The sequence below is a fragment of the Morone saxatilis genome, unplaced genomic scaffold, assembly GCF_004916995.1.
Source record: "Morone saxatilis isolate NCDOM2014 unplaced genomic scaffold, NCSU_SB_2.0 Contig5, whole genome shotgun sequence".
Lineage (NCBI taxonomy): Eukaryota > Metazoa > Chordata > Actinopteri > Moronidae > Morone > Morone saxatilis.
The window spans coordinates 5,312,178-5,337,373 of NW_023340095.1; the positions used below are offsets into that span (position 1 = coordinate 5,312,178).

The 25,196-nt window shown below is 39.4% G+C and overlaps 1 protein-coding gene across 1 annotated transcript in view; it reads right to left on the minus strand.

The window, feature by feature from the left end:
* tmeff2a (transmembrane protein with EGF-like and two follistatin-like domains 2a) overlaps positions 1–25,196 on the minus strand; it is a 98,322-nt gene that overhangs the window by 38,823 nt on the left and 34,303 nt on the right. The window contains exons 3-4 of the mRNA XM_035676092.1: positions 21,112–21,241; positions 10,133–10,159 (exon numbers count right to left, since the gene is read on the minus strand). Of these exons, the coding sequence (XP_035531985.1) occupies positions 10,133–10,159; positions 21,112–21,241 (157 nt within the window). The remainder of the gene's footprint in view (positions 1–10,132; positions 10,160–21,111; positions 21,242–25,196) is intronic.

The window sequence follows — 25,196 nt, forward strand, 5'->3', positions numbered from 1 at the left end:
TACATTTGGCTTGTTAAATAGGAGTAAAATTGTAGTAGTATTTTAAATCCTGAAATAGAGAAACTAAGCTGAGATGAGCATTATTGTTCCATTACAAGTGTTTTTTATCAGGCTTACATAAGAGGGCACGACCTGAAATCCCCAGGGAAGGGCCAAAAGGGCGAGTGGATGTCTCCACTGCTGCTGCGTGAAGGATTATGAGCCTTCATTTATCTGGGACATCCTATCTGTTTCCCTGAGTACAGTCTTTACAGCCATGACAGTTACACTGTAAGACAGTGTATACAGCAGATGGTTATGGCGCAATATAACTGAATATCACTGAGCTGATATATAGTATGCCAGGTTTCTCCGGATGATGAAGATACAATCTGTCATTTGTTTTATCATCCACTGTATGTTTTGACACTTTGAGGAACTGCTGCTATATGTGCACTTTTACCATCTATTTTTTTCTCAATTTAGACATGAAGGTTCACAACTGCTGACTGTTAGTTTACACTCAAACTGGAAGGAGCTGTTCAACAGTGGCCATTTAAAATCTGTCTGCGAAATCACCCCCTCACACACATTCACCCAGCTCAAATTCTTTCCTAAAGTGCCCACCTGATTCCCCTGTTCCCTCTCTTAATCCCAGTCAAATCTTGCCATTACAGAAAAAAGTCCAATCCTCCCATCTCTCTCTCCCAATATCTGTCCCTCCCTCCCCTTTCAGCGGGCCCCCGATTTGGCGCAATCTTCCTCCCCACCCGCACCACTCTCCGTCTCAGCCCTGTTCCATTATTTTCAGGATGACAAGAAATATATGACAATAAAATCCCTGATGCCGGTGAGAGCGAGGGCTGGCCCAAAGGTGACCCCGCCGTTCTCATCAGCCTCCGTCCTACTTTTTACCCACCTCCACTGATAGCTCTGACACACGCAGCCTGCCACTCGCCGCTTACGTTCCCTTCTCTTACCAGATACTGTCTGAACCTGTACCACCGACACCACCACCACCACCGCCCCAACTAATCTCATTCAGAGCCCCTGCTGTGCACACACACAGACAGAGTGGCAAAGGAAATTTTAATAATAATTTCAGAGTGGTATGATTGGATACGTTCCCGTGGAGAGGCGAAGGAGAAGCAAAAGCAGCAGAGGTGAGAGATGGAAAAATGAGAGAGAGGGTGTGAGCGTGTGTGGATAAAAAGATCTAACGACTTTGCTTCTATCTCATTTGCAGATCCTATCCCTCTCACTCTATATTACGACGTTATCCCCATGCCAAAATAAAGGCTTATCGGCCAAGCCTTTCCCATGTACAATGCCTGAACGTATGCTCTGTGAGACCGTGAGAGAGATCTGTTTTAACGTGGGGACTATCTTGATGTATATTACAATGAACCTATGCCCTTCCTTTTCATGTACTGTAATGGGGCTGTTTGTTTATACATGTTTACTAGAACAACGTAACAAAGCTTTTATCTCTATTTCACAATCATCTGCTTCAAGTCTGAATATGAACTAGAGTATGTTTGGTAGATGTTTATCTGGTGACTTATGTACCCATGAAAACATTATTCTTTAGTGTAGAAATTACATCCAGTACCTTAGCCCTGGTTATGTGTCTCTTATAATTCAAATTTCAATGGTGTGTCGTTGTAATGGTTGCTAAATATGGCTTGGATTGTGAATGACACGTAGTTAATACATTACACCTAAAAAGTGGCTTTCAAACTTTGGAGCTTTTGGGCCCACAGCACATGTGCATTTGAGTACTTCTCTGTCTGAGCTGGCTGACTTCCTGCTGACTCCCCACATACATTAATGGTAACAACACAACATTAAATAACAATACAATACAACACACTGAAAAAAGCAGCTGTTGTTTTAGGCTTGGTGAATCAGTTGATGGATGGTTGATAATCAACTCCCCATCACTACACAAAAAACACATCAAAAACAAACACCATTAATCAACTGTTTTGTTCTGTACTACACAAGATATAGCCATGGTGAATTAATTTAGTGGAATTTAAAAAAACCTCTGAAATAAAAGCAGTGGAGCTTTCCTTTAATGTTGAGGAACGTTAACTCCTGTAAGGTTCAGGCTTTTTAGAGGCTAGAGGCCTATCTGCCCCTTTGGCTTTCACCTGCCTATTAGGGTGGAACATATTGGCTAGATAGGTTGTGTGTGTGTGTGTGTGNNACACACACACACTCACACATTGTGGTGCCAGCTGAGCCCAATGTGTCCAATAACAGCAGGTGCTGTCAAGTGCAAGCACAGCAGACCTGCCCTGACATGGTAACACACACACACACACACACACACACACAAACACACACACACACACGGGTGGGCTGGCTGTGGCGAGCCTTATCGCTATGCCACAAAGTGGGAAGATTAGATTACTCACTTCCCTAAACCTCTAACTTGGTTACCATAGCAATAGCAGTGTGACTGGGGCAGCAGCTCGTCATTGTGGAGGCTGCTGAAGCGGGAATGGACGGATGAAACAATCACCAGGGGAACCGCAGGTCAGCCAGCTATTTTACCACAGTAACTCACCGTCCTGTTCTCTTCTATTCTAGTCAAACTTCCACTTGTTTCCAAAGTCAGACCGGGCAAACAAGGTCATCTTTTGGTCAAGTGTTTCAACATCTATTCCCCACACACAAAAGACTGAGAGGGTCAGCATCATTCAGATTATTCATCATTATTCGTTAATGTTCGCTAATATTAGGCATGATGCTGCAATATTAGGCTTTTGATTGGATATGTTGCTCCACAATATTTGGAGAATCAATAAAATAATAGTGTGGAGTGCTACCTCACATAATCATTTTTGTGCATTGCTGCATACCAACCAAGGGAGATCAATTTAAATTGAATTCATAATTGCACCATAGTGGAACCTTGCCCTTAATTCAAATTAATGAAGTGCTTGCAAATCTATAGTGTTGAGGGTCTGATCATTAGATTAATTACCCCAATCAGGCTATTGTATTTCAATTAAGCCAAGTGCAGTGTTTATCTTTTTTTATAAGTCAACACTCAGAAAAGTAAATAAAAGACAGGCTGTGGTGCATGCGCACATGAATATACAAATATAAATTCAATATGGTTATCTAGAGACACTGTTATATCATCACCACTGATCAAATTCTTTATAGTGCTGAAGGACTAAAAAAAGTCTCAGCTTCAACAAAGCTCAGAAAATAATTAGAAAGACACAAAGGAAATCAGGTAGCTGCAAAGACTGAGAGAAGAATTATATTATATTATAGAAATAAATACTAGTTTTTAGACTGCAGACAGTCCTGATGCTCTCTGCCTGCTGCTAAGGACTCATAATGAAGTCGTTTTTTACCATTCAAACAGAAAAATGGCTCTGTTAAGTTACGGGACACTGTTTCGACCTTCACAAAGCACTTAATTTAGATAAGAGTTACCCTTTGAAAACTGCAGTGAAATTAGGTCACTTTAATGCCGGTACCCACAGAGCATGACAGAGTTTAAATCTTTGACTTTGGGGCTTGAGGCAGGAGTGTCCTGCTGGCTCCTAACCAGTGTTCTCAATGGTTCAATTTGGGACTCATTTAGAGCTACTAGAGAATTTTTCAAAAAGAAAAGTAAATATTAAATATTGAATTGAAAAAGCCACAGACCTAAAGTACATCTCGGTTTTTAAAAAGATAGTGAATAATTAAAGTTACTGAATGGCAAACTAACATTTTAAGTCTGGATTCTCTATAGAATATTTATTTCAATTAAATATTTTAGAGGCATTTAGTGATCAGCTGTAATTTAGCCATGCTAGCTGCGTCAGCCAGTCGGTTCATTGCCACTTTTTTACAGACATTCATGTTTTCCCCAAGGAATGAATCCTAATAACTTCGATGATCAACTGACTTTGACTGTAAAAAAAAAAAAAAGAGTATAATGTCTCAACAACTACCAGATGGATTATCATGCAATTTGGTGTAGATGTCGTTGTGAACTTGGTGATCACTTAAGTTTTCCTCTTGCAACATCAAGTAAAAATTTCCGTTGGTCCAGTACGATTTATGACCAAATATTTTTCCCATCGGTCTCAGCTGTGCTTTGTGCAGATTTGCAAATTTTGCCACATGGATGTGGTATCCGTGGTTAAAGCCTGATCAAGACTTGAAAGTCCATGTATGTTACATTTAGGAGGATCTATTGGCAGAAATTCAATATAATATTCATAGCTATGTTTTTTTTAATGTATAATCACCAGAATATAGGAATTGTTATAGTCCTGTGGCCCTTTAAGAATGTTCAAATAAAGTTCAGGACTAAAAAAGACCTGAGTTACCTTTAAAACAACAAAAGTTGAGGTGTTCTCAAAAACTGATTATCAAACAATATGTTGGATGCTACGAAATCATCCTCATCATCATCTGTAGTTTTAAATGTATGCAGCTGGTCAGTGTAGCTAACTCTTTGATGTTTTAACACACAAAAAACATTTGGTCTGGACATGGGCTGCTTTGTGGTGCTGCTGGTACCTGTACTGTTTGGTGTGCCTCCGCATAAATTGTGTGTGGATTTGATATCCGATCTGTGATCTGCAGCAAGTGGGCTGCAAACTGGTGCCAGTCTATGCAGGGCTGGCCACCCATCAGCAAAGATGCTATCGCGGACATTAGACGTTAGAACTTGATAACATCTCTGTCTGTTTATCCTTTATCAGGCAACAACATGCATCTACCCAGTGTTCCTTGCTGCCAGTGTGAGTGATGAGAGAAAACCTGACTGGTCTTCCTTAACAACACACCCTCGGCTAACAATTATTACATGTAAATGTCTCTCTGTAAATGTTGAGTAAAATATATATACATTTTAGTATATAAGGTATAAGAAAGAAAAAATAGTATTTCTCTCTTCTTCCTCCCCTGAAGCTGTCCAGCCAATCCAACCAGTACTTGTTCAGTCTGACCAAAGTGCTGGAGCGACTGACATTCATTCATGAAGCCATGCCACAAGCATGGATAAAAGTAAAGGCTGTATTTCTTAATCTTACATCACTCCAGCCCTGACCATAACCCATTGTTTACATGTGATATAATAAAATATCAAATGTAAGACTTCAACTTGCATCTTTTTTTCAGGTTTGGTTTTCTTTACAATGAGCATTACAGTTTCACAGAGCTGCTAGCCTGGCTGTGGTCCTTCATCCTATATTTAATTACAAGGGGACACCGACTGTGGTCCCTGGGGACCCCAACAATAGACGCATCAATTATAGCAAAATGTTAACCTATTTCTTCCAAAACATTATTAGTTATGTAATTAATGTCATCCCCCAGATTATTATTATTTTAGGAAAGTTACAGTTAATTTGCAAATTGTGTAAAACTAAAATAGACAGAGCACGAGGAAATCTGTCTGTTGGGTCTGTGTTCGTCTCCTTCAAAATGACTGACAGACTGCCCCTACTGATACAGTGTGTGATAAATAGCTCCATCTATTAAAACTGCAAGGGCAGAATTTAAAATAGCAAACAGAAAACAAGAAAGTCGTGAAACATTGAAATTATATATAATACAGCACTTATGATATTATATGATATGAAAGAATTGTGGGCACCCCCAGTCTGTAGGATGAGGGTTAAAAATACACTTGTACAGGACTTGTTGAGCCCACAGAAATCTTTAAGGCTTCAGTGGTCCTTTGTCCCTCCATGATCATGTGAGTGCAATTCAATTTCTCCACTGTACAATTTGATTTGGACAAATGTCTGAGTCTGACTAAGGGGGCCATGTGACCAGAATCATGTCTTAAGGGCATCTCCCTGCACAGTTTACTTGTGCTCTCACTTATCAGATTAAAAAAAAAACAAACGCACAAGAGAAGACACTCTGACAAGCATAAATCCAAGCATGCATTGTTGGCTAGACTGCACCCTGCAAAAACACATTCACACATATAAGGCCAATGAAACTGGCTACTACCGAGCTGACCGAGGCTTTATGTGTGTAGATTTATCATTGGCTATTAAAATACATTTGATTTTTACCAGGATGGCTCTCCCATTCTGGTTTCCTCAATAGGAGTCCAACTCGCCTTTTACAACCACTTTCTTTAACCTTCTCCTCTGCTCATAAAACACCAGCAGCGCTCCTCTTCCTCCGCCAGCTTTCCCCTCCTCCTTCCCTTCCATCTCTTCTACTGTATCTCTCCATCTATTCTGACCTCTGCTATGATTCTATCTTTATTGGGTGTGTTTGTGTTCCTCCTTCTTGTGTCCTTGCCCTCTTCTTTCGCCTCTTACTACTCTACTGCACAAACACCCTCTCTGCCCCCGAGCTATTTTTTCTTAATTGTCTCTTTTCCTCCTGAATGATCGATTCGTCACATTTATCTGACAGTTTGAGAATAAGGACAGTTCTCGAGCTCCTACTTTAAACCACCCAAAGGTCTCAAAAGGTGAGCATTCATAATGAGGTTTCATGGGGATACTGAGAGGAAACCTTTCTCATTTGTTTTTAGAGGATGACAGCCTATTTTAATGTGCATAATGACACTAAACTCTTCACCCTTTCCCTGCCTGATGCAGTGTTCGTTAATGTTTGCACCCTTTGTTAGAGCAGACAAAGACACTGTTTAGTTCACTCCTTACACCTTTGTTATTTTAAATTTGGTTTTGAAAAAGCTATGGACAATGGATTTGGGGCATGTGTTTAGTGAGACCATCAAATGTTATATGTTTATACATTGCTATTTTTTTTGTGTATATATAATTTCATTTAATGATTTATGAGAACTGTATTTAGCTTTTGTTTTGTTAGAGTACACTTTCTCTCTTTCTTGCTTTTTGTAGAGTAAGTAAGAGTATTTATGGAGACCCATAAAAGCTTTTTTTCTCTACAATTGCCGCAATATTATGATGCATCCTTGCAATAAAATACTGAAGTCCTGCACAGGGGAACCCACAAAAACATTGTGTAATGGGTAAAACATATATTTATTTAAATTCATGGGTACTGGCACGGGTAAAAATGAACTACATGCGAGCGGGTAGCGGATTTAAACAAAAATGTGTTGTTTTTCCTGGAGAAATCAGAAATGAAAATTACTGTGCAGGCTATTTTTGACATCTAAATCAGCTAAATTTTATCAAGCCTAATCAGCCAGCAGGATTTTGGGGGATTTTATTGTGAAAGCCACAGGCTTGCGCATCCTCTCTGAGGAAAAATACAGCTGCAGCAGGAGCACAAATGCTGCGCCAATTAACAGATACTTTTCCAAGAACTCTCAAACCGCCAAAGACAAGGACGCTCCGTTAAAATTTGTATTCCGGGACATCCGATCATTTGAAACTGTGTGTGGTGATGGATTTGGTAAACTGGCACAGGGATGGATTGACAACAATGCCCAGTTGATGTTGCGGGTAAGTCTTCCAGTACAGAGCTCTGCCGGGAAGTGTGATCCTTGTCAACTATACAACACAGCACAGAGTTGGACTCTGAGAGCTTACATAGCATTACTTGATGGAATATAAAGAAAATAATTGTTAGTGTCAGTTTTTAACACCCACATGTGAATGCACAATGCAGGTTTAAGTTGCGCTTGTTGCCCTGCTGCATCACAAGGATCCTTGTCAAATAATAAAGTTCAATGCAAAGCACAGGAAATGTTCTGAATACTGTGTTCAGAAGATGTATATGATTTTTTTTTTCTTCATGTTTCTTATCGCTGTCTGCCCCCCCCCCCCTACACTCCCTCCATCTCTGAATCACTCGCCTTCTGTTTCCTCAGTTCTGTTATCTATTTTTCGACTTTCCTCAGGCCATTTTTTTTGTCCCCCCACCACACACCATCTCCTTCTCTCTCTCCCTCTCTCTGGTTGACCTAGCACCAGTTTCATTTCCGCTCCTTCATCCGTCTGTCCGCCGTCTTTTTTTGGGGCCTAATCTCTTTTCCAATCTCTCTCTCATATATGCTTGGTGAAGCTCCATGCATGAGAGTTAATGAAGGAGCTGCATGCGTAAACACACAGGAGGACAGGGAGAAACGGACCAGAGTAAATATATGCATGCGTACAAACATGCACTGACAGATGAGCTTGACTACTGACTGTGTACTGTCTGCTCTGACGTTATCAGTGAGTCTTGTTAGTCAATTAAGCAACAAATTAGAGTCTTAGTTGAATGACATTATTAATCAGCTGGAGGTTTTACATGATTAGTTACTCACACAAAAGTTATTCATAAAAAGTCACTTGCAGCCCTAAGCTCTTCTCCATCTTCTGACAGTAAACTCACACTTATCACCCCCCCTCCCAACTCGTGTTCTCAGTTCCAGCGTTTATTTAATTGCAATGTTGGCGAAAACTGCCACTGTTACCCCACTCCATTCAGCAGTGTGAAAAGGAGAACATGTAACACTTGCACAGGCCTAAATGAGAAGGCTGGAGAACAAGGTTGCTGTAACACATGTAGTCTGCACTGTCTTTGCAAGTCTTTTTGGAAACAAGCCCTGACAGAGCATTTTCAGTGGGACAATTACAGAAGCAGTGCACATGTTCTGTATAAGTGGATTTGTATTTTGGGCCTCCCAGTTGTACAACAAAAAACTTTAGTCAAATTAATCACTTTGAGATTAGGAATCCCAAACGACTGTGCCAATAATGTTCCGTGTTTTAGTGTAAAGCATCAGCCACAAATTGCGTAACCGTGTACAAAAATGTTGTGTAATTGCTGAAGATTTGCCAAACCATTCTTTCAGTTTTGACTGAACTTCCTGCCTTCCAAACAGGCCATAAATTACAGGATGATATTAAAATGATCTTGCAGAGGCTTGAAAATAGCTCAAGATAGTAAATCCATCACAAGCCTTTGTTTTTGTGATTATGCTTTTGTCACACTTACATTATCTTTTACTACAGCAGCTATGAGAAATTTCAAATGACACAATCAAGGCCACTTTGACATGTTTATTTTTCTTTGTAAACACATCCTTCCTTTCAAATTATCTGACAGAAGTAAATTTGGCAAAAACAAATAATAAGGGCAATGAAATGTGTATTGATATAGCAATACAAAGAACACTAGCTGAACAACTTTTGCTTGCTGTTTTAAGTTTAATTAATGTTGTTGAATGTTGGCAGGCCGAAGTAGCTCTTTTGTTCTTCGACTGTTCTGATTTGAATATCTGTCTTGAGCTTCCACTATGTTCGCCTGCTAGCTGTTTGTCTTTTGGTACAAATGGTAAATGGTAAATGGACCTGTACTTGTATACTGCTTTCTAGTCTTCCGACCACTCNGTCTTCCGAGCACTCAAAGCGCTTTTACACTACGTTCCACATTCGCCCTTTCACACACATTCAAACAGAAACTAATTCATTCATACACATTCACATATCGATGCAGATCATTGGGAGCAATTCAGGATTCAGTATCTTGCTCAAGGATGCTTCAACATGTGGCGGGAGGAGCCGGGGCTCAAACCAACAACCTTCCGATTAGTGGATGATCCGCTCTTCCTCTGAGCCACACCTACCTGCCCAGTGGGTGGGTGTTTTAGCTTTTTTTGCTGAAAACGGCTGCCTGTTCTGGGCAGGTTGCGGGCCATGAAACCAAAACAATGAGCTTAAAGATACTAATACACACTATACAGTGCTATGGGTAGGTTATGGATTCTGTGGATTCATTAATGAGTGGCCTCTATCTCATGTAAGTACTCGTGATTAATAATGATTATAGCAGCTAGAAATAAAACAAAAAGGTGTAAAAATTCATTTCAATTAAAAAGTGGCAACCTAACATTATGAGTCCAAAGACTAATGCATTTAAATTATTTTAATGTGCAGTGTAGGTTCATTATACTCACTTTTGGATGTTTTAATGATTAAATGACATTTAATGGAGAACTTTAAGTTCATTCGAGTCAAACTTTTTCGTCTGTTCAACAATGCAGAACATTCTGTGAAGGGCGGATTTTCTTTAAAGAAACTGAACTTGTCTTGGCTTACAGTTAACATGTCTGGCTGGGTTGCATACATAGTCTCAGTGGAAGAAGACAATAAGTGCAAAGAAACACATTAAAAAGCAGCACATGTGGAGTTAGAACAGAGGAAGAGGAGGAGGAGGAGGAGGAGGAGGAGGTGAGTAATCTTACCATCGTCTCCTGATCCTGAGCCAGCATCTGCGGAGGAGAACAAACAGTTATTAACCAGAGGCTCACATTGCCACAGACATAAGCTGAATAAGCGTGTGTGTCTGCATATGTAAGTGTATGTCTAGGCCACTGTGAATATCTGCTTGGGAGTGTATGTCTGTGGAGAGTAAGACATTTTGTGTGCTTGTGGGTGTTTGACCGCGATGAGATTTCTCTAAAGATGGTGCAGAAAGTGATAGCGAGAGTGGGATTGAACAGAGAAATGCATGCAGGAAAACAGAAAGGAGATGATAGTGAGGATGCCCTAAGGCTCTTGAGCATCATGCATCTCCCCCATTCTACAGCAGCACATTGATGATAACACCTCCAACTGTGGACCTTCCTGTGGCAGAACTGTGGGAAGGCACTCTGTTTCCAGTTGTCGATGTGTTTGTGTGATAGCAACTTCTCGTCTGTGGCTTTCCCACTGAATCTGTGCAAAGCTCCCTCAAACACATTGAGCCTACTGAATTGTTTAACAATATGGCTGTGAAAGGGATAGTGATGAGCACTTAGAAGAACAGACACCATGTAACTTGAGCTGCAGCATAAAGCGATCTGCTAAAACGCCCCGGGCCAGAGACCAGACGCAGAGCCTCAGAGGACTGTAGGAGGATAATAGCTCAGCTCCATATGAATACCCATGTGAGACGGGTTGATAGCAGGAGGTGTACACACTAGCTGGAGTATTGGGGCCATCACAGCCTTAAAACACATGAAGTCTGACCAGCAAGCTGTCCTGATACTTTAATGGCATAAGCTTTGGTTCAATAAAATACATTTCTAATGGGATGAAAACATGAGGTCAGTGCAGATGGTCAGTTCTACCAAGGGACTCTCAAAGCAACCAGTCAAAATCTGATTGTAATCAGTGAGGTTGGACTGCCTCCGAATTGAAATTATAATTATTTTACTGGAAAATTTGAAATTCAAATTTTTGGAAAAATAATTATTTTCTTTTGTTGATGGATTTAATATAAAACAAAACAGTCATTGAATAATTCAGACCCTTTAATAGTGCAACTGTTTTGCAAAAAAGGGTTGTGGGTGGAATAAATGCTTCTTAATAAACTACCACTTGATTGTTGTATTTTAACTGATCTAAAAACTTTATTTAGTTTATGTTTTTAAACAATGATAATAAACAGTGAATTATGCTGTAATCACATGATTCCACACCTTGTGGCTTTGAAAAAAATCTAATAATTTAACATGTATTGATATAAAACATTGCCAGACAATAAACAGTAATGTACATTTCCATGGCCAATGCTCGATTATAGGTATATAGATTGAATTCTGATTCAAGATGGAGTCCTGATGCAGATGGTGTTGGGGACAGTGGTCTGTCTTTCAGTGCTAGCATCAAGATCTGAAAGCAGACTATTACAGTGCAGCTAATAGGAATGAAAAAGGGGATTGTGCTTAGTGATTGGCTCCTGTGTGCACGGATGAGAGACTCTTCTCATCTGCTCTGCGGTTACTTAATTGGTTACAGGGAGTAAGGAGTTGCCCATAAAGATTTTGAACTGATACAAGTCAGTTCTGCTCTGACTACGGCTTTCCTCCCTGTACAGTAAGCCGACCCTCTTGTTTCAGTATTGTCTCATCTTGATTTTTTCTTATTAACCAGGTCAAAGGCTTCATGAAAATTAAACTGGACGAGCTTCAGGTTGTGCAGAATAGAGCAGAACCACTAGCACTCATCATTTGTTCACTAATATCATCTATGTATAATAGGCATGCTGATCTCACATGTCTGTTTAGTGGTAATAGTCCATCAACTGTACTACCCACAATTATCAAACAAGGTACAGGAGGAGAACTATTTCAATAATCTAGTAAAAAATGTTTTAAGAAACAAATAAAGTAGTTATTTTTCAAAGACAGGCCCACAAGAAAAAAGGCTTAATTAGTCTTTTATATCTGTCTTTGTAGTATGCATGAGCAAATAGAGATTTATCATTACTTTTATGTTGTATGTGTTGTTCTATTTGTATGCCATATGTTTGGTTTTGGTGTAATTTTATTTCATGGTGTAATTGTGATATTGTTGTATATTATTGTTTTATTTAGTGAATGTAATGTAAGTAAACATTTGTTTATCACACGGTTTATATGGACCTCAGAGAGAGTATTTGTTGCCAAGGTAACAACTTATCCAAATAAACAACAATAAGTCTACTCAGGCAAAATCCATTTAGGAGAGGAAGCAAATGCATCTCATCCCCTTCTTCAGTGAAAGAAAGCGGAAGCAATTTTTGTGTAACATAATTCAGAGTAAACATAATGAATGCAAGAGTAGGAGATTGCTCTTTCATAACAGAAACACTCTCTGATTGTGTTACAGTGTTCCCTCCTGTGTATCCTCAAGGTTCCCGGTCAGAATCACTGTATGCATAACTCACAAATCAGTTGAATGTTCTGTAAAGGTACCCTGCGGAGTTTCAGAGGATGCACAGGCACATATGCACATGCTGGTGACCAATCCTGCGACTGGTTTCACACCACTTCACTCATCGACAATTGATAAAGTTAATAAGCAAAAATGTAGCAACGCTCCAACATATGCAGCTCAAATCGTCTCTGCAGGTGTTTCACGAGACAGGTAATACATAGAACACTTTTATTAGATCTCAAGGATCCACACAGTGTGTATGGTTGAAAGAGACTAAATGTAAATAGGAACTTTGACTCCACAGGGCACATTTATGTAAGGCAAAAAAATCTATATGCACACCTCCTAAACTGCCCTTTATCTTACCTCCTTTCAAATCTGCAGAATTTCAGTGACCTTGGAACATGAGGGACACTAAATGTGCAGTGTTTCATGAAAAGGCTTAGCTTGAAGGATCAGGCTGAAGTCAGAAGGGGTTCATGGGAGATCAATAAAAACCTTTAGTATCTGTACAAGGGCAAAGGTTTGAGGAGAGAAAGACTGGCATTAGAAAATAGAACAAAATGGCAAGGGAGATAGGCACAAGCTTACTTGTCTGCCAAATGAAGGGTCACAAAGAAGAGATACAATAAAAAAAATTTGTGAGAGGCACTGAAGAGCAGAGAAGGAGTACCAGGAGAAAAAAAGTGGTTATCTCCGTTGACAATAGGTGATTAAAGTGTTTTTTTTTTTTTTCACTCTTTGGGCGATTGATTAGAAGAGGAAAGAAGCAGAGAGGAACCTTCTAGGGGAGCTGTTATTAACATTACTGTGCCGCTTACACCTGAGGCTATACTGCATTGCACACTTACACACACACAAACACACACACACACACACACACACACACACAGAGAGAGCTACTGCCTTGAACTCACTTTTCACTTTCTCCTGTAAATAGGACTTTAACGTTAGGCTTCGTATAGTAGGAGGTTTTGTCTAACCAACTAAGTAGTGGGTCCTTACAAAAGTGATGCTCATATTCTAATAGACTATCTTTACTGTGGACACTTGTATTAGACTTTTTTATTATACACATGGGACAAAAGCCAGTACCACTTCATTCTTTGTTCAACAGCTTCCAATCCCTCAAATACATAAATCCATACATGCAGTAAATACACTCCCAAACACAATATGCAATATTTACAACGGCAGCAAGAGGTAGATTATTTTGTCACATTTTGGGATGTTGAGCTGTGGCATGTACAAATCTGAATTTCACTTCTGAATTGGATTTGTAGCTTTAAAGGCTACAGTAGCTGTCTGGGGTGAGGTAGAGCACGTGTGTGCACCTTTGAAATAATGTTCCATCAAAGCATAACTTTGTAGGAACATTTTCAACTCTGTAGGAAATATGGATTTTTAATCTACTGACCACAGGGGTCGGTGGATCCCAGGATTCAGCAAGAATCTTTGATATTTTACTGACCAAATAGCTTTCTACAAAGAACACAAATCCCAAATTCTCTGAAGTGGCGGACCTTCCGGCCACCACTATATCACACTGTAATTTGCCAGAATTGCTGAAGTTTCCTCCCTGGTTGCCATTAGAGAATACTTTTCAGGTTCAAAGCCCCAACCACCGCGGAACCCCTAGCAATTATGTGCATATTGGATGATTCTTCTTTTTTACGATTTACGTCCGATGCCAAAGCACAGTGCAAATGCAGGAAGTAGCGCAACGAGGCAGAAAAGAAGGGTGTGGAGGTGGAGGGGGTGAATAGGCACAGAGCTTTTTAATTAATGTTTGCTTTTATATTAACTACATTCTTTCCCTGACCTCAACTCTATCATTGCTTGCATGCTCGGGTACTGCAGGAAGCACATTGTTGGCATTGGATGTAATCCAGCATTTTGCAGAATCATCCAACATTAACGTTCTAGTCAGGCGACATGGACATTACCCAAACCTAAAACGTCTTTGAGAAAGACCTTGAATCCCCTCTGGGGTGCTGCTCTGTAGCTCATCTTGACCTCTGACCTCCTTGGAGGAGAGCCAGTAAAAAGAAAATCTCCCTACAGATCAATAATGTATTAGATTATCACTTAAGTACTTTGAATTCAGATTGAATTTGCAACTAATTAGCAATGATGAGACATGGATTTTTTTTTTTTGTATTGAGAATTAGTGGCGTATTGATGACCTGTGCTGTATGTGAGATTATACTGACACCATTACACAGATTCTCATTTAGCTCCTGGTCTACAAATAACCCAGAATGTGCTTCTTAAATCATCAGCCAAACATATGGCTCCTATCATCTGTCAGTGCTCAGGGATTGCAGAGCGACAAAATGGTGATTAAACATGTCATCAACATTTTAACAATGTGTCAATTAAACCTTCTCCCAGCTTCCCATTAAATGACTTCCTGGAAGTTATCCTATTTACTTTGTAAACTGAGTTGGAAATAGAGCTGCATCAATTAGTCGATTAGTTGTCAGCTATTAAAATAATCGCCAACTATTTTAATAGATGACCTGATTTCAGCTTCTCAAATGTGAATATTTTGTGGTTTCTTTAGTTGTCTATGACAGTAAACTGAATATCTTTGGCTTGTGAACAGGGGTGTAGTGGTAAATATAGTACAAAGGTGGGTAAACGGTGATACAGCTGATCCTAAAATAGATGAATAAACTCTCAGCCTCATTTCAAAGAGGTGGGTAAAATTAGTTTACTTGGGTTAACCCCCCACTACACCCCAGATATGGACAAAACAAGACATTTTAGAAAGTTACCATGGGCATTGGAAAATAGTGCCATTTTTCACCATTTTCGGACATTTTATGGCCCAATTGATAATATGATTAACAGATTAATCGATAATGATAATAATTGTTAGTTGCAACCCTTGTTTAAAAAATGTTGCGTTAGAACTTGCCTTAGCTTAACTCTCTATTTTAGGGAAAACAGACATGCTTGATTTGTTACACTTTGCTAAGGCTAATGCTTATCTGCTCCTCTCTGCGCTGGGCTAGCACCTGATGTGATGGGAAAGTGGTATCATCCTGTGCTAATCAGCTTTTACTGGCTTTGTACTGCTGAGAGCTCTTCGTGTTATCGACTTCAAAATCAGAACTTCCTTATCTGTCGGTGACATGATGGTAATAAAGACTGGAATGGACTGCAACTGGAATAAAGGAAGTGTAAATTTGCTTCTTCATCTGACAAATGTTGCATTGAAAAAGTCAATAATGGGCTAAAATATCCCACTTTGTAAGATGTCACAAATCGAACCCTCTGTGATATAATATAGTGCATGACATGCACACTTGTCCCCAGCAGCCATTACAAGATGCTTGTCCTTGGGGGACAAAAAAAGACAGCTATGATATCAAATCATGTTTGTCTATGCCTTAGTGTCGTCACTTAGCATGAAAATGGCACCTCAGCAGGCTTCCTGTTTACTGGAATGACAGCCGACTCAAACGTCTGGCCTCTTGGCCTCAGCAACATCCGAGAGGGTTAATAAGAGCAGATGAAACTGTGCTGTCAGGTGGCTTTTGGGTTTGGTAAACAAGAAGGATCCTTCAGTTCAGTACAGTAAACACTCAGAGACATGGTGGTGTAACAAGATTTAGAATCAGATAGGGAATATGAATAAATAGTGCTCTTCCTTATCAACTTCTGCTGAAGTGATATACACTGTAGTTTCTTAAACCCATTTTGATTCCAATATAGTACTCCGGGGCAGACAATAGTAGCACATGGCTGTGTGGCCACTACTGAAAAAGACTAATCTGTCCTAAAAAATGAAATCACAAGGGACAAGGGAGTCACCTAGAGAAGGAGTTAAGTTATGGCTATTATATACAGAAGATTATTTAATATAAAGTATGTAAATCAACGATAAACATTTAGATTTTTAAACCATATACTTTATTTAAAATACTTCGGTTCATGGTTCATCCTGGACAGCAGATAAGAAAAACAACAAAAAAACCCTCTCATTTTAAGGTAATGAAAACACAAGGATTCGTATGTTCAGGTGGTTATACATGAATGCAAACATACTGTTCCTAACATTTCTGCCAAAAGATCCACTTAAATGTTACACATTGGAACTTTAAGACTGAGTTAAAGGCATTCAAAGCTGGACAAATTAAAAATAAAATATCTTCTATCAACAATAGAGCAATAGATGATACGTAATGTAAAAAAAAAAGGCTCGTAATGTTATCTCTTCAGTTCACCTCAGCTTTACAGACCATTTTAACCATAGCTGATTATTTTTACTTTCCTGTTTTGCTTTGCTCTCACCACTCTCGTCAGTGTAGTTTCCAAAACCCAGAGCAAAACAGAGTTAAAAGTGAATATTGGACATTCATGACGTGACTCCAAACATATTGTCAAATTGATGCTACATCTCCTGGATGTTTTAATAGGCAAAACATGTTGGGAAAAACTACTTCATGAAGAAATAATGCCATTGCTGTTACATAGCTTATCAAAAATCAGCAGATTTAAGGCTTAAAAGTCCAACTTACATATAAGACCGTAAAGTGCTAATAAATAAAAACTTGAAAATCTGAAAATCTACAATGGCACCTATGTAAATTCTATACGCTGATGAAGATCATTTGAAATGATCAGAAGTTTCAGCACTGAGTCAAAGTGACATTATGAACACTACATCAGGATTTTCTTTCACAAAGTTTCCCACTGAGATGTCCGTTTCATGATATTTCTCACACCGGCGAGGGAAACAAGTATTGGCACCGGCGAGCTGACATATATCCATTACACTGTGTACTGTTGCCGCTAATGGGATTTTGGAGGATGGAAATGGAAAAGGAGGACAGGAACAGATCGAGGGAGAGAGAACAAGACAGAGAAGGAAGGCTTTGTGGCAGTACATGTACAGCATTCCTTACTATCAGTAACTCGTATGACTGGGATTCGAGATATTATAATGTCTTCCACAGCTGCACTCATTTTAAGTTAGCTTAGCTGAGGGTATCAAATAAACGGCTAAGTGGTGAAGAGAGCAAAGAGGAAACACTTCAGAAGTAGCTGCCTGCCCTACTTTTCCACATGAAAGGTTTGTGTGTAACACTTGGTTATGTAAGAAAGCTACCACACAGCAATCTCGTGTTTAATGTTCAAATGAAAAGCAAGCTACCTTTACATATCATCAAGATATCAAAGATTTCATCACTATAAATTAACTGTATTTTAATCAGTGAGTGTCAATTATTTTCCCTCTTAATATAAAACACATATAAAAGCACAAACTCACCAAAAGAATTGAGATATTGCCATACATTTATTATTGTATTGCTGTGATGGACTTAAAAACACCACTTTGTTATCTCATAATAGCTTGTCAGTATGACAAATACTACAATAAAAACTGTATTTATATGAGAAAAGTTTAAATGTATTATTATTATTTTATGTTTGAGTGCATCTGTTTTGCACGGAAACCTGTCTACCTCCTGCAAGAGCTGTTTCCTAGCAGGATCTGACCTTTTGGAACAAACAGAACCCAATAATGCTGACATTATGGCTGTTGATTACTCGTGATAAATTAAACCAAAAGCCTGAATAAATGATTGGGGAACACAGTGAATGCAGTTGCCTCCACACAGAGAACCAAGCATAGTTGTATACTGTGGCCTTGTTCTGGATACATGCCAAATGTACTTTTGAGTGTAAAGTGAGATGCTGAATAGAGCATAGAGCATATAGCACCAATGTCATGGTCTGTTTGTCAGAAGACTGCACCACAAAAACAATCCTTGTTTGAGCCCTGAATTATTATTTTTTCTTCTCAAAAGTACTGCTTGTTGAATCCAAGAAAAGGGTCTTTTATCCCTTTCTCTTTCAAAAGATACACAAAGCAATATCACACACATTGGCTTACACTATCACATGTCTTGAAAAGGACCTCACATGCAACCCACAAACAAGCAATTTAGAGAAAGGCTGGACATTTCATGTGACTCTGCCCAGCCCTGCCTACAGGCACACAGACACCACTGTAGTGACTGCAGTGAGATTTCCACCTCAATCTCCACATGTTCCCTCTGCTGAGCTGGGCCCATTCAAAAGGCCTTTTAATGGACTTCTGCCGGCTGCTTGTCACTGAGGGTAACTGAGTCAGCGACTGCTCAACTCACACCAGCAACACTATCTCCTCTTAAGCAGTGATTCACACGTGCATCAGAATCAGCCAGTTTTCCCTTGCCAGTGAATTCACTCATTCACAACTAAGCACGTTATTCAGAACATGACTCACTAATTGGTAGATTCAGAAAGAATTCATTTGTGGGCGTCAGGCAATGCTTTTTCTGAAGTATATCCTCATCCATTTGGATTTGTCATCATAGGATTAAACACATTACATGGGCCAAACCTAATTACACATGTTCTAATGAAATAAAAACCAGAGGGGGAAAAAATCACCACCTGCTTTAGCATGTGTATGGAAATTTAATGGACTGGTAGGCAAACGAAAAGTTACATAAATATGAAAATGTAATATATGTGTCATTAGACTAATTGTCACTGTGGTAATATTCAAAGAGCATTCTCCAGGTACAGTTCATGGCAGGGTATGCAAAAGAAAGTTGCTGTTAATAGGATGATGTTTATTGGTAAAAATGTGTCGTAATTAAAAGAGACAACTTGTGTTCAGTCATCAGGAGGAAAATGTAGTAATTTTATGAGGATCTTCCTAAACCTTTTATGACCAAGATTCTTTAACTTTATTGTACAGTGCACTCCGAGCAGCACTACTCTAGGTCTCCACAACACGGCTAATGAAGTGACTGACCTTTTCCGACTGAAGACGCCCACTCAGCAGCTTAAACACCAAACCATATATCAGCAAACAGTAATCCCAATTATGTTAGATAATTACACCGAGAGCTTTCTCTTTCCAGCCAATGGATGGATGAAAACAATAGCGGATGACATCAATGAAAGGGGTACAGAAAAGGAAACAATATACTTAGGGATAATCTACAACAAGCCATGCAGTTGTTTAAAAAATATAAAGATAAAAACGAGACAGAACCTAATCACCCATTGATGTGAAGCAGAGAGGTGGTGGTTGACCCTGTGGAGTTATTTTTTATCTTGGCAAATGTATTATCCTGCTTTTACCATGGCCACTTGCCAGCAATTCAAATATAGTTAATTCATATTTCAAGGCAATAGACTAGATTTGTGAATCCCAGTTAAGGAGTTTCCACTGTACTACTGTAAGTCCCTCACGCAGGGGTTGATTTACAGGTCAGCATATCACTCTTTCACCTGTTGATCATTGTGCACACTATATCCCGGCGTGTTGTCTATAATTAGGCCGCGATGCACGTTCATTATATACCCCAGGCTAATTGGATTTACATCGTTTTCATTCATCATCCTAAGAGCATGTGTCCTGTAACTGTAAGGTTAGCTTCGCTGGTCCGAGAATCAATCAACTAAACAAACAAGTCCTCAGAAAATACAGAATACTCAGTGAAACTGTTAATAAAACTGTCAGTGTCACATTTAATGCATTTTTTGTCGATACAAAGTTGCAAGCACATCGTTCATTAAAACATTCTTTCTTGTACTTGAGAAAATAGTCTTACAGTAAGTATTTATTTGAAGAAAATTCAAGTAGCTTCACTGGATCCTTTACAGAATTAATTCAAGTACTCTTTGAAGAAGATGAAAGAAAACAAAATGTCTACACAATCCAGACAAAAATGAAATGGCCATCAAGATGATGTGTGATTCAGTCATTCAATTTTCTGCTTTATTGAGCATGCCTCTTGGCAACAGTGTTACAGTAACTACCTATGACAATTTGGCAAGTATTTACATTTTATGCCTTTTGACAATTATTTAAACATTACATAACGAAAGGTCACAGCTGTCAAGGTTTTTTTTTTCACTTTCTGTTTAACACACCGCATTTAAATAAACTGTATAATTAACTTGTTAAACTCTCTGCATTGCTCAACAGGCCTCTTGGCCAAATGCTGTCTTAATTTTCTTGTGAGGACATTATTTGGCATGATGCAATCTTCATCTGTTCAATAAGGATACTTGTCACTGTCATTGTAGTTGTGCTTGTTACACTTAGATTGGGGATATTACGTCAGTCTGTCACCTCTAGCAATTTTTTCATCATGCCTTTTTTTGTACATCCTTTGAAGCAATGCATCACCCTGTAATTACTGAATCCCATCTACTGGGAGCATATATTGATGATCATAATATGTAAGCCTGAAAACTGTACTACAGTATATATAATGTTAAAATTGGATTACATTTCTAGCATCTTAGCTTTATATTTGCTTTACCATCTGCATGCTTACAGACAACTGTGCAGGAAATATTCAGTTAGTGTTATCTTCTTTCTTTGAGCTTTTTCTGTAAATATTCAGTGTGTACTGCAGGGGAGTGTTGGCATCAGTGCTCCTGTGTATGTGTGTGTGTGTGTGTGTGTGTGTATTTGCTTGTGTATACATCGGTGTAGGCGCCATAATGTAAAGGTACATACCAGCAGGACAGGCGCCTTCTGACATAATAAGTACTTCAGACTGCTGCTTGCAGGCATCCCTGCGCAGGAAACACTCGTTCTGGTAGTTCTGATTGTTGGAGCCGCACACTGGGGCATAGTCATTGTTGCACTGCGGAGAGGAGAGGAGAAAACAGGTTAGCAGATGAGCATTCGAAAGCTGACGCGTTAAGGACATTAAGGTCCTCAAATATGCGTGTGTTCATTCACCAGTCAGATTTTCAGTATAGTTGTCGTTGTCTTGACACATTAAGTACTTATTTAACACTGCTAAGTACTTAGTCAAATGCTGTATATGAGGCCATGATAAGGGTCAACTCCATTTCATTAATGCCACTTTACAAAACAAATGACTGATTTAGTCATTGTATTTGCATTTGCTAGCCAACTTCTCTGCTCACCCTGGTAGCGTTTTCAAATGGAATGGAAGAGGGATATTGTGAGCTATACTAATATAATCCAAAAATGAAAAATAAATACTAATAATAACATACCTTTGAAAAGGAAAATTAAAATGCACTGTACATGTCGCATTCACCCATTCACCCTTCCTTTCTTTATTTGGAGGAATCCTACCACTTAAATGTGTGGCTATGATAACCAAACAGAAAGAAATGACATGTGGATATGCATGGGGAGATTGCTGCTGTTCAAAGCAAATGTAGTGTTTAAGGGGAGTGATGTACGGTTCAAACTAAAATGGAAAAAAATAACCTCAACTGAACATGCTGTAACTCATACTGGTTCCAGATTGGATATTACCAAATGAAAAATGTGTGCCATCAAACAATGTAATGAATTAATAATAATGTGTGATTAAGTGTGTGTTTTCTTCTGATGTTGTGCAGCACATAAGCTTTTTAGCTGTATATTGTACATTTTAGTAACTTTGGTAACAGTTGCAAAGAATTTTTTTTGTTTAACTTATATAGATCATAACTAGTTCTTGATTAGTTGTTAAATAAAATGAGCCACTGTAGAAGCACTGTTGTATACAGATACATGCAGCAATTAAATTATACAGGAAATAACAAATACAGGATACTTTATCATATTAAAACAGTCTGCACATTTGGCAGTTTGACAGATCCACAAATTAGTTTGGAGATGACTATCCACATTCAGTCACAAATAACAGTTGGACATGTGCATCGTCAGCATTGTGTTTAATTATGGAACTGACATATCACCACAGTCACGTCACAATTATAAAGGCCCTGGAACATTTTCTCAATCAGCTTCTTACTATGAGTGACAGGATCCTACATGAACACGTTAATTTCTGCCAAAGTTAGGACAAGTTATTGGTTTTTTTTACAAGAGAGATTTTTGTTTTTCTCTGTGCTTGTCTCACTGTTTAAAGCTGACAGGGATCAGGTGATGCCTATGCACCAATCAGCATTTAGCGATATTTGAACCAGAAAACACAACTGAGTTTTTGAGTTTTAAATTCTTGATCAATACTACCTACAGACTTCTTTTTTACTTTGCTGTTGCTTATTTAGTCAGTTAAATTGTTTTCAAATTTTGCAAGAAGATTTGCCACACACTTTAATGCGTCATATTCATGCCGCATGTATATCTTGAAAATGGCCAGCATCTACAGCTGCTCCACTGGAGCAGTAGCAGGTTAAGTGACTTGCTCAAGGGCACAGAGCAAAATAGCTGCTAAGATACGGGAGAACATTACTCATTTATTTCCCCACATGGATTGTTGGCTTCAGAGCAACTCTAGATTTTTCAGATGACTGATGGCACCAGAGCGCCGAGTCTTAGTTTTCATTTTTTTGGGGCTGCAGAGGAGAGATATTCATTTGATTTGATATTGATTCGCCTGTGCTACACTGCAGGAATAACAAACGTGATTATTCAATTGAGAAATATCCCCCTCTATTCCCTGGGAAGAAGGAATGGCCATCAGAGGGTCCTGTGAAATTCTCGCTCTGTAGTCACAGCCCCATAACCTGATTAAATTTTAAAGTGCTGAAAAAATGGGCAATGTGTGAAAATGCGTTCCTGCTGGGTGTGACATCACAAGGACAAGGGGCTTGCTTGAAAGTCCCCACAGGAACGGGGCTAAGGAGCTCATGGCTCTTTGTCTCCACTTCTGTTCCCCTTTAAGTCTCTAATGGATTGACCTGGAATCTCTTCTCACTGGCCCAAATCATCTGGCTGTGCCCTCACAGGACATTACATGGCTCTCTCAAAAGGACATGAGTATGGAGAGGCGTTAACACCATGCAAGTCAGGCATGTGACACAACAACATAGTAGATACAGGCTCATACCAAACCAGTTAAATTGAAAAAATTGAATTGTTTTCTTTCCATTCAGTCCCTGCCTCAAGTGTTAATGTGGACAGGAAAAAGGGGGCTTTGTAAATATCATGGCACAATCCTGCTGTGATACAGTCAGGCGCTATGATGAAGTGAAGAGAGAAACTTTGCCATCTCTAACCCACTCTATGAGCACTCATTTTAAATGTCAGTATAGCCGATCACACATCACAGGTGTTGTCATTGACCTGCATTTATGTTTATTCGTAAAAAGACATTTTGATTATTAAAAAGTGATTTTAGCGACATTATTCAGCACAGTAGTGCAGGAGTTACTGTTCACAAACTCTGAAAGAACAGGTTACGTTTTTGATAACCGAAACATTTCTTTAGAATCCTTTTAACAAATAAATAGAATTTTAATGGCAACTGTACACTGATCGAAAACTTGAAACTTAAAATTGTGTCAGAGAGAATGTTTCCCTTCTTTGGGCAATTTCTCTCAAAGGGCAGAAAGAAAACAAATCAAAAATGGTCAACATATGGTTCGTAAGAAAGTGGGTGCTTCCTGACAGGGATCATGACACTATTTCGCGCTTGTTAAGTGTGTGACAACAGGAACAGAAAAATATGTAAATGGAACAACTAAACTGAGAGTTAGGCTGTATAAAAACACAGTATATTCTAGGTGATCACTGGTCAGAGAGAGTAGGAGGGAACTGAAGTTTAGCTGAGACTGAGCAGAGTATCATCTGTCTGTTCTATTCCTTACCAGACATTGGTTCTGTTTTGTTGTTTGGCAACCAAAAGAGGACAAAGAAGAAGAGATGTAGCAACGTTCCTATTGTTCAGGTGTTTTCACACATGAACTCAAATCTGGCTACTCAGTGCGGATGCCATCTGAGACACAGACACACAAGGTCTGATGGCCGCAAGGATAAGTGCAAAAATAACCACGCCATTGATTCAGGAGTCCAGGAGCATCATAACAATCAAGTGGGTTTTTGACTTGCTGAGGAAAAAAAAAAAAAAAAACAGCACAATACACACAAAAGAGAGTAAAAGGAGGAAGAGGAGTATAGAAGGGAAAGAGAAACTGCACACTGGCTCTTGATCAAAGAAATTGAGATGCAGGAAGGAAAAAGGCTGCAGAGAAGAGGCAAACCTGATGACTGAAATTGGGCTTGGGGGGAGAAGAAGTCAGTGGAAATGGATGAGAGAGAGACAGAAGGAGACTGAGGGGTAATAAAAGTAAAGAAAAATACAGAAGTGAGATGCAGACGGTTAGTGAAAGAGAGAGAGAGAGAGAGAGATGGAGCCCTGGCTCAACAAACTTGGCATGATAAAAAAGAACCACAGCGCCTGAAGAAACCAAGGCAAAAAAAGAAAGAACATCATAAAATTAAAAAAAAAGAATGAGAAGAAGAAATGGGGACACAGACAGAGAGAGGGAGAGGAATAGAAAATCCCCTCAAAGGAGAGCGGGATAGAATGAAAAAATGGCAACCCCACAAAGACGCTTGGAATAGCTTACTGCAGGGCCCGCGCTTTTTTGCCATCGTCTATCCTTCCCCTCCGTCTCCCCCTCCTCCCCTCACTCTCACACTCTCTCCCATCTGGCTCAGGCTGTTCTTAACCTGGGGACTCTCACTTTATGCCAGGCGTGATGCAACGGAAGGGAAAGCTGCCCGGCAGAACCCTGCGGGTATCTTTTAAGAGTGCCTTCTTTCCCGTGAAACCCCCCCCCCCACCCCATCTCTTGATCTTCCCCAGTATTTGGCTCTCACCCCTG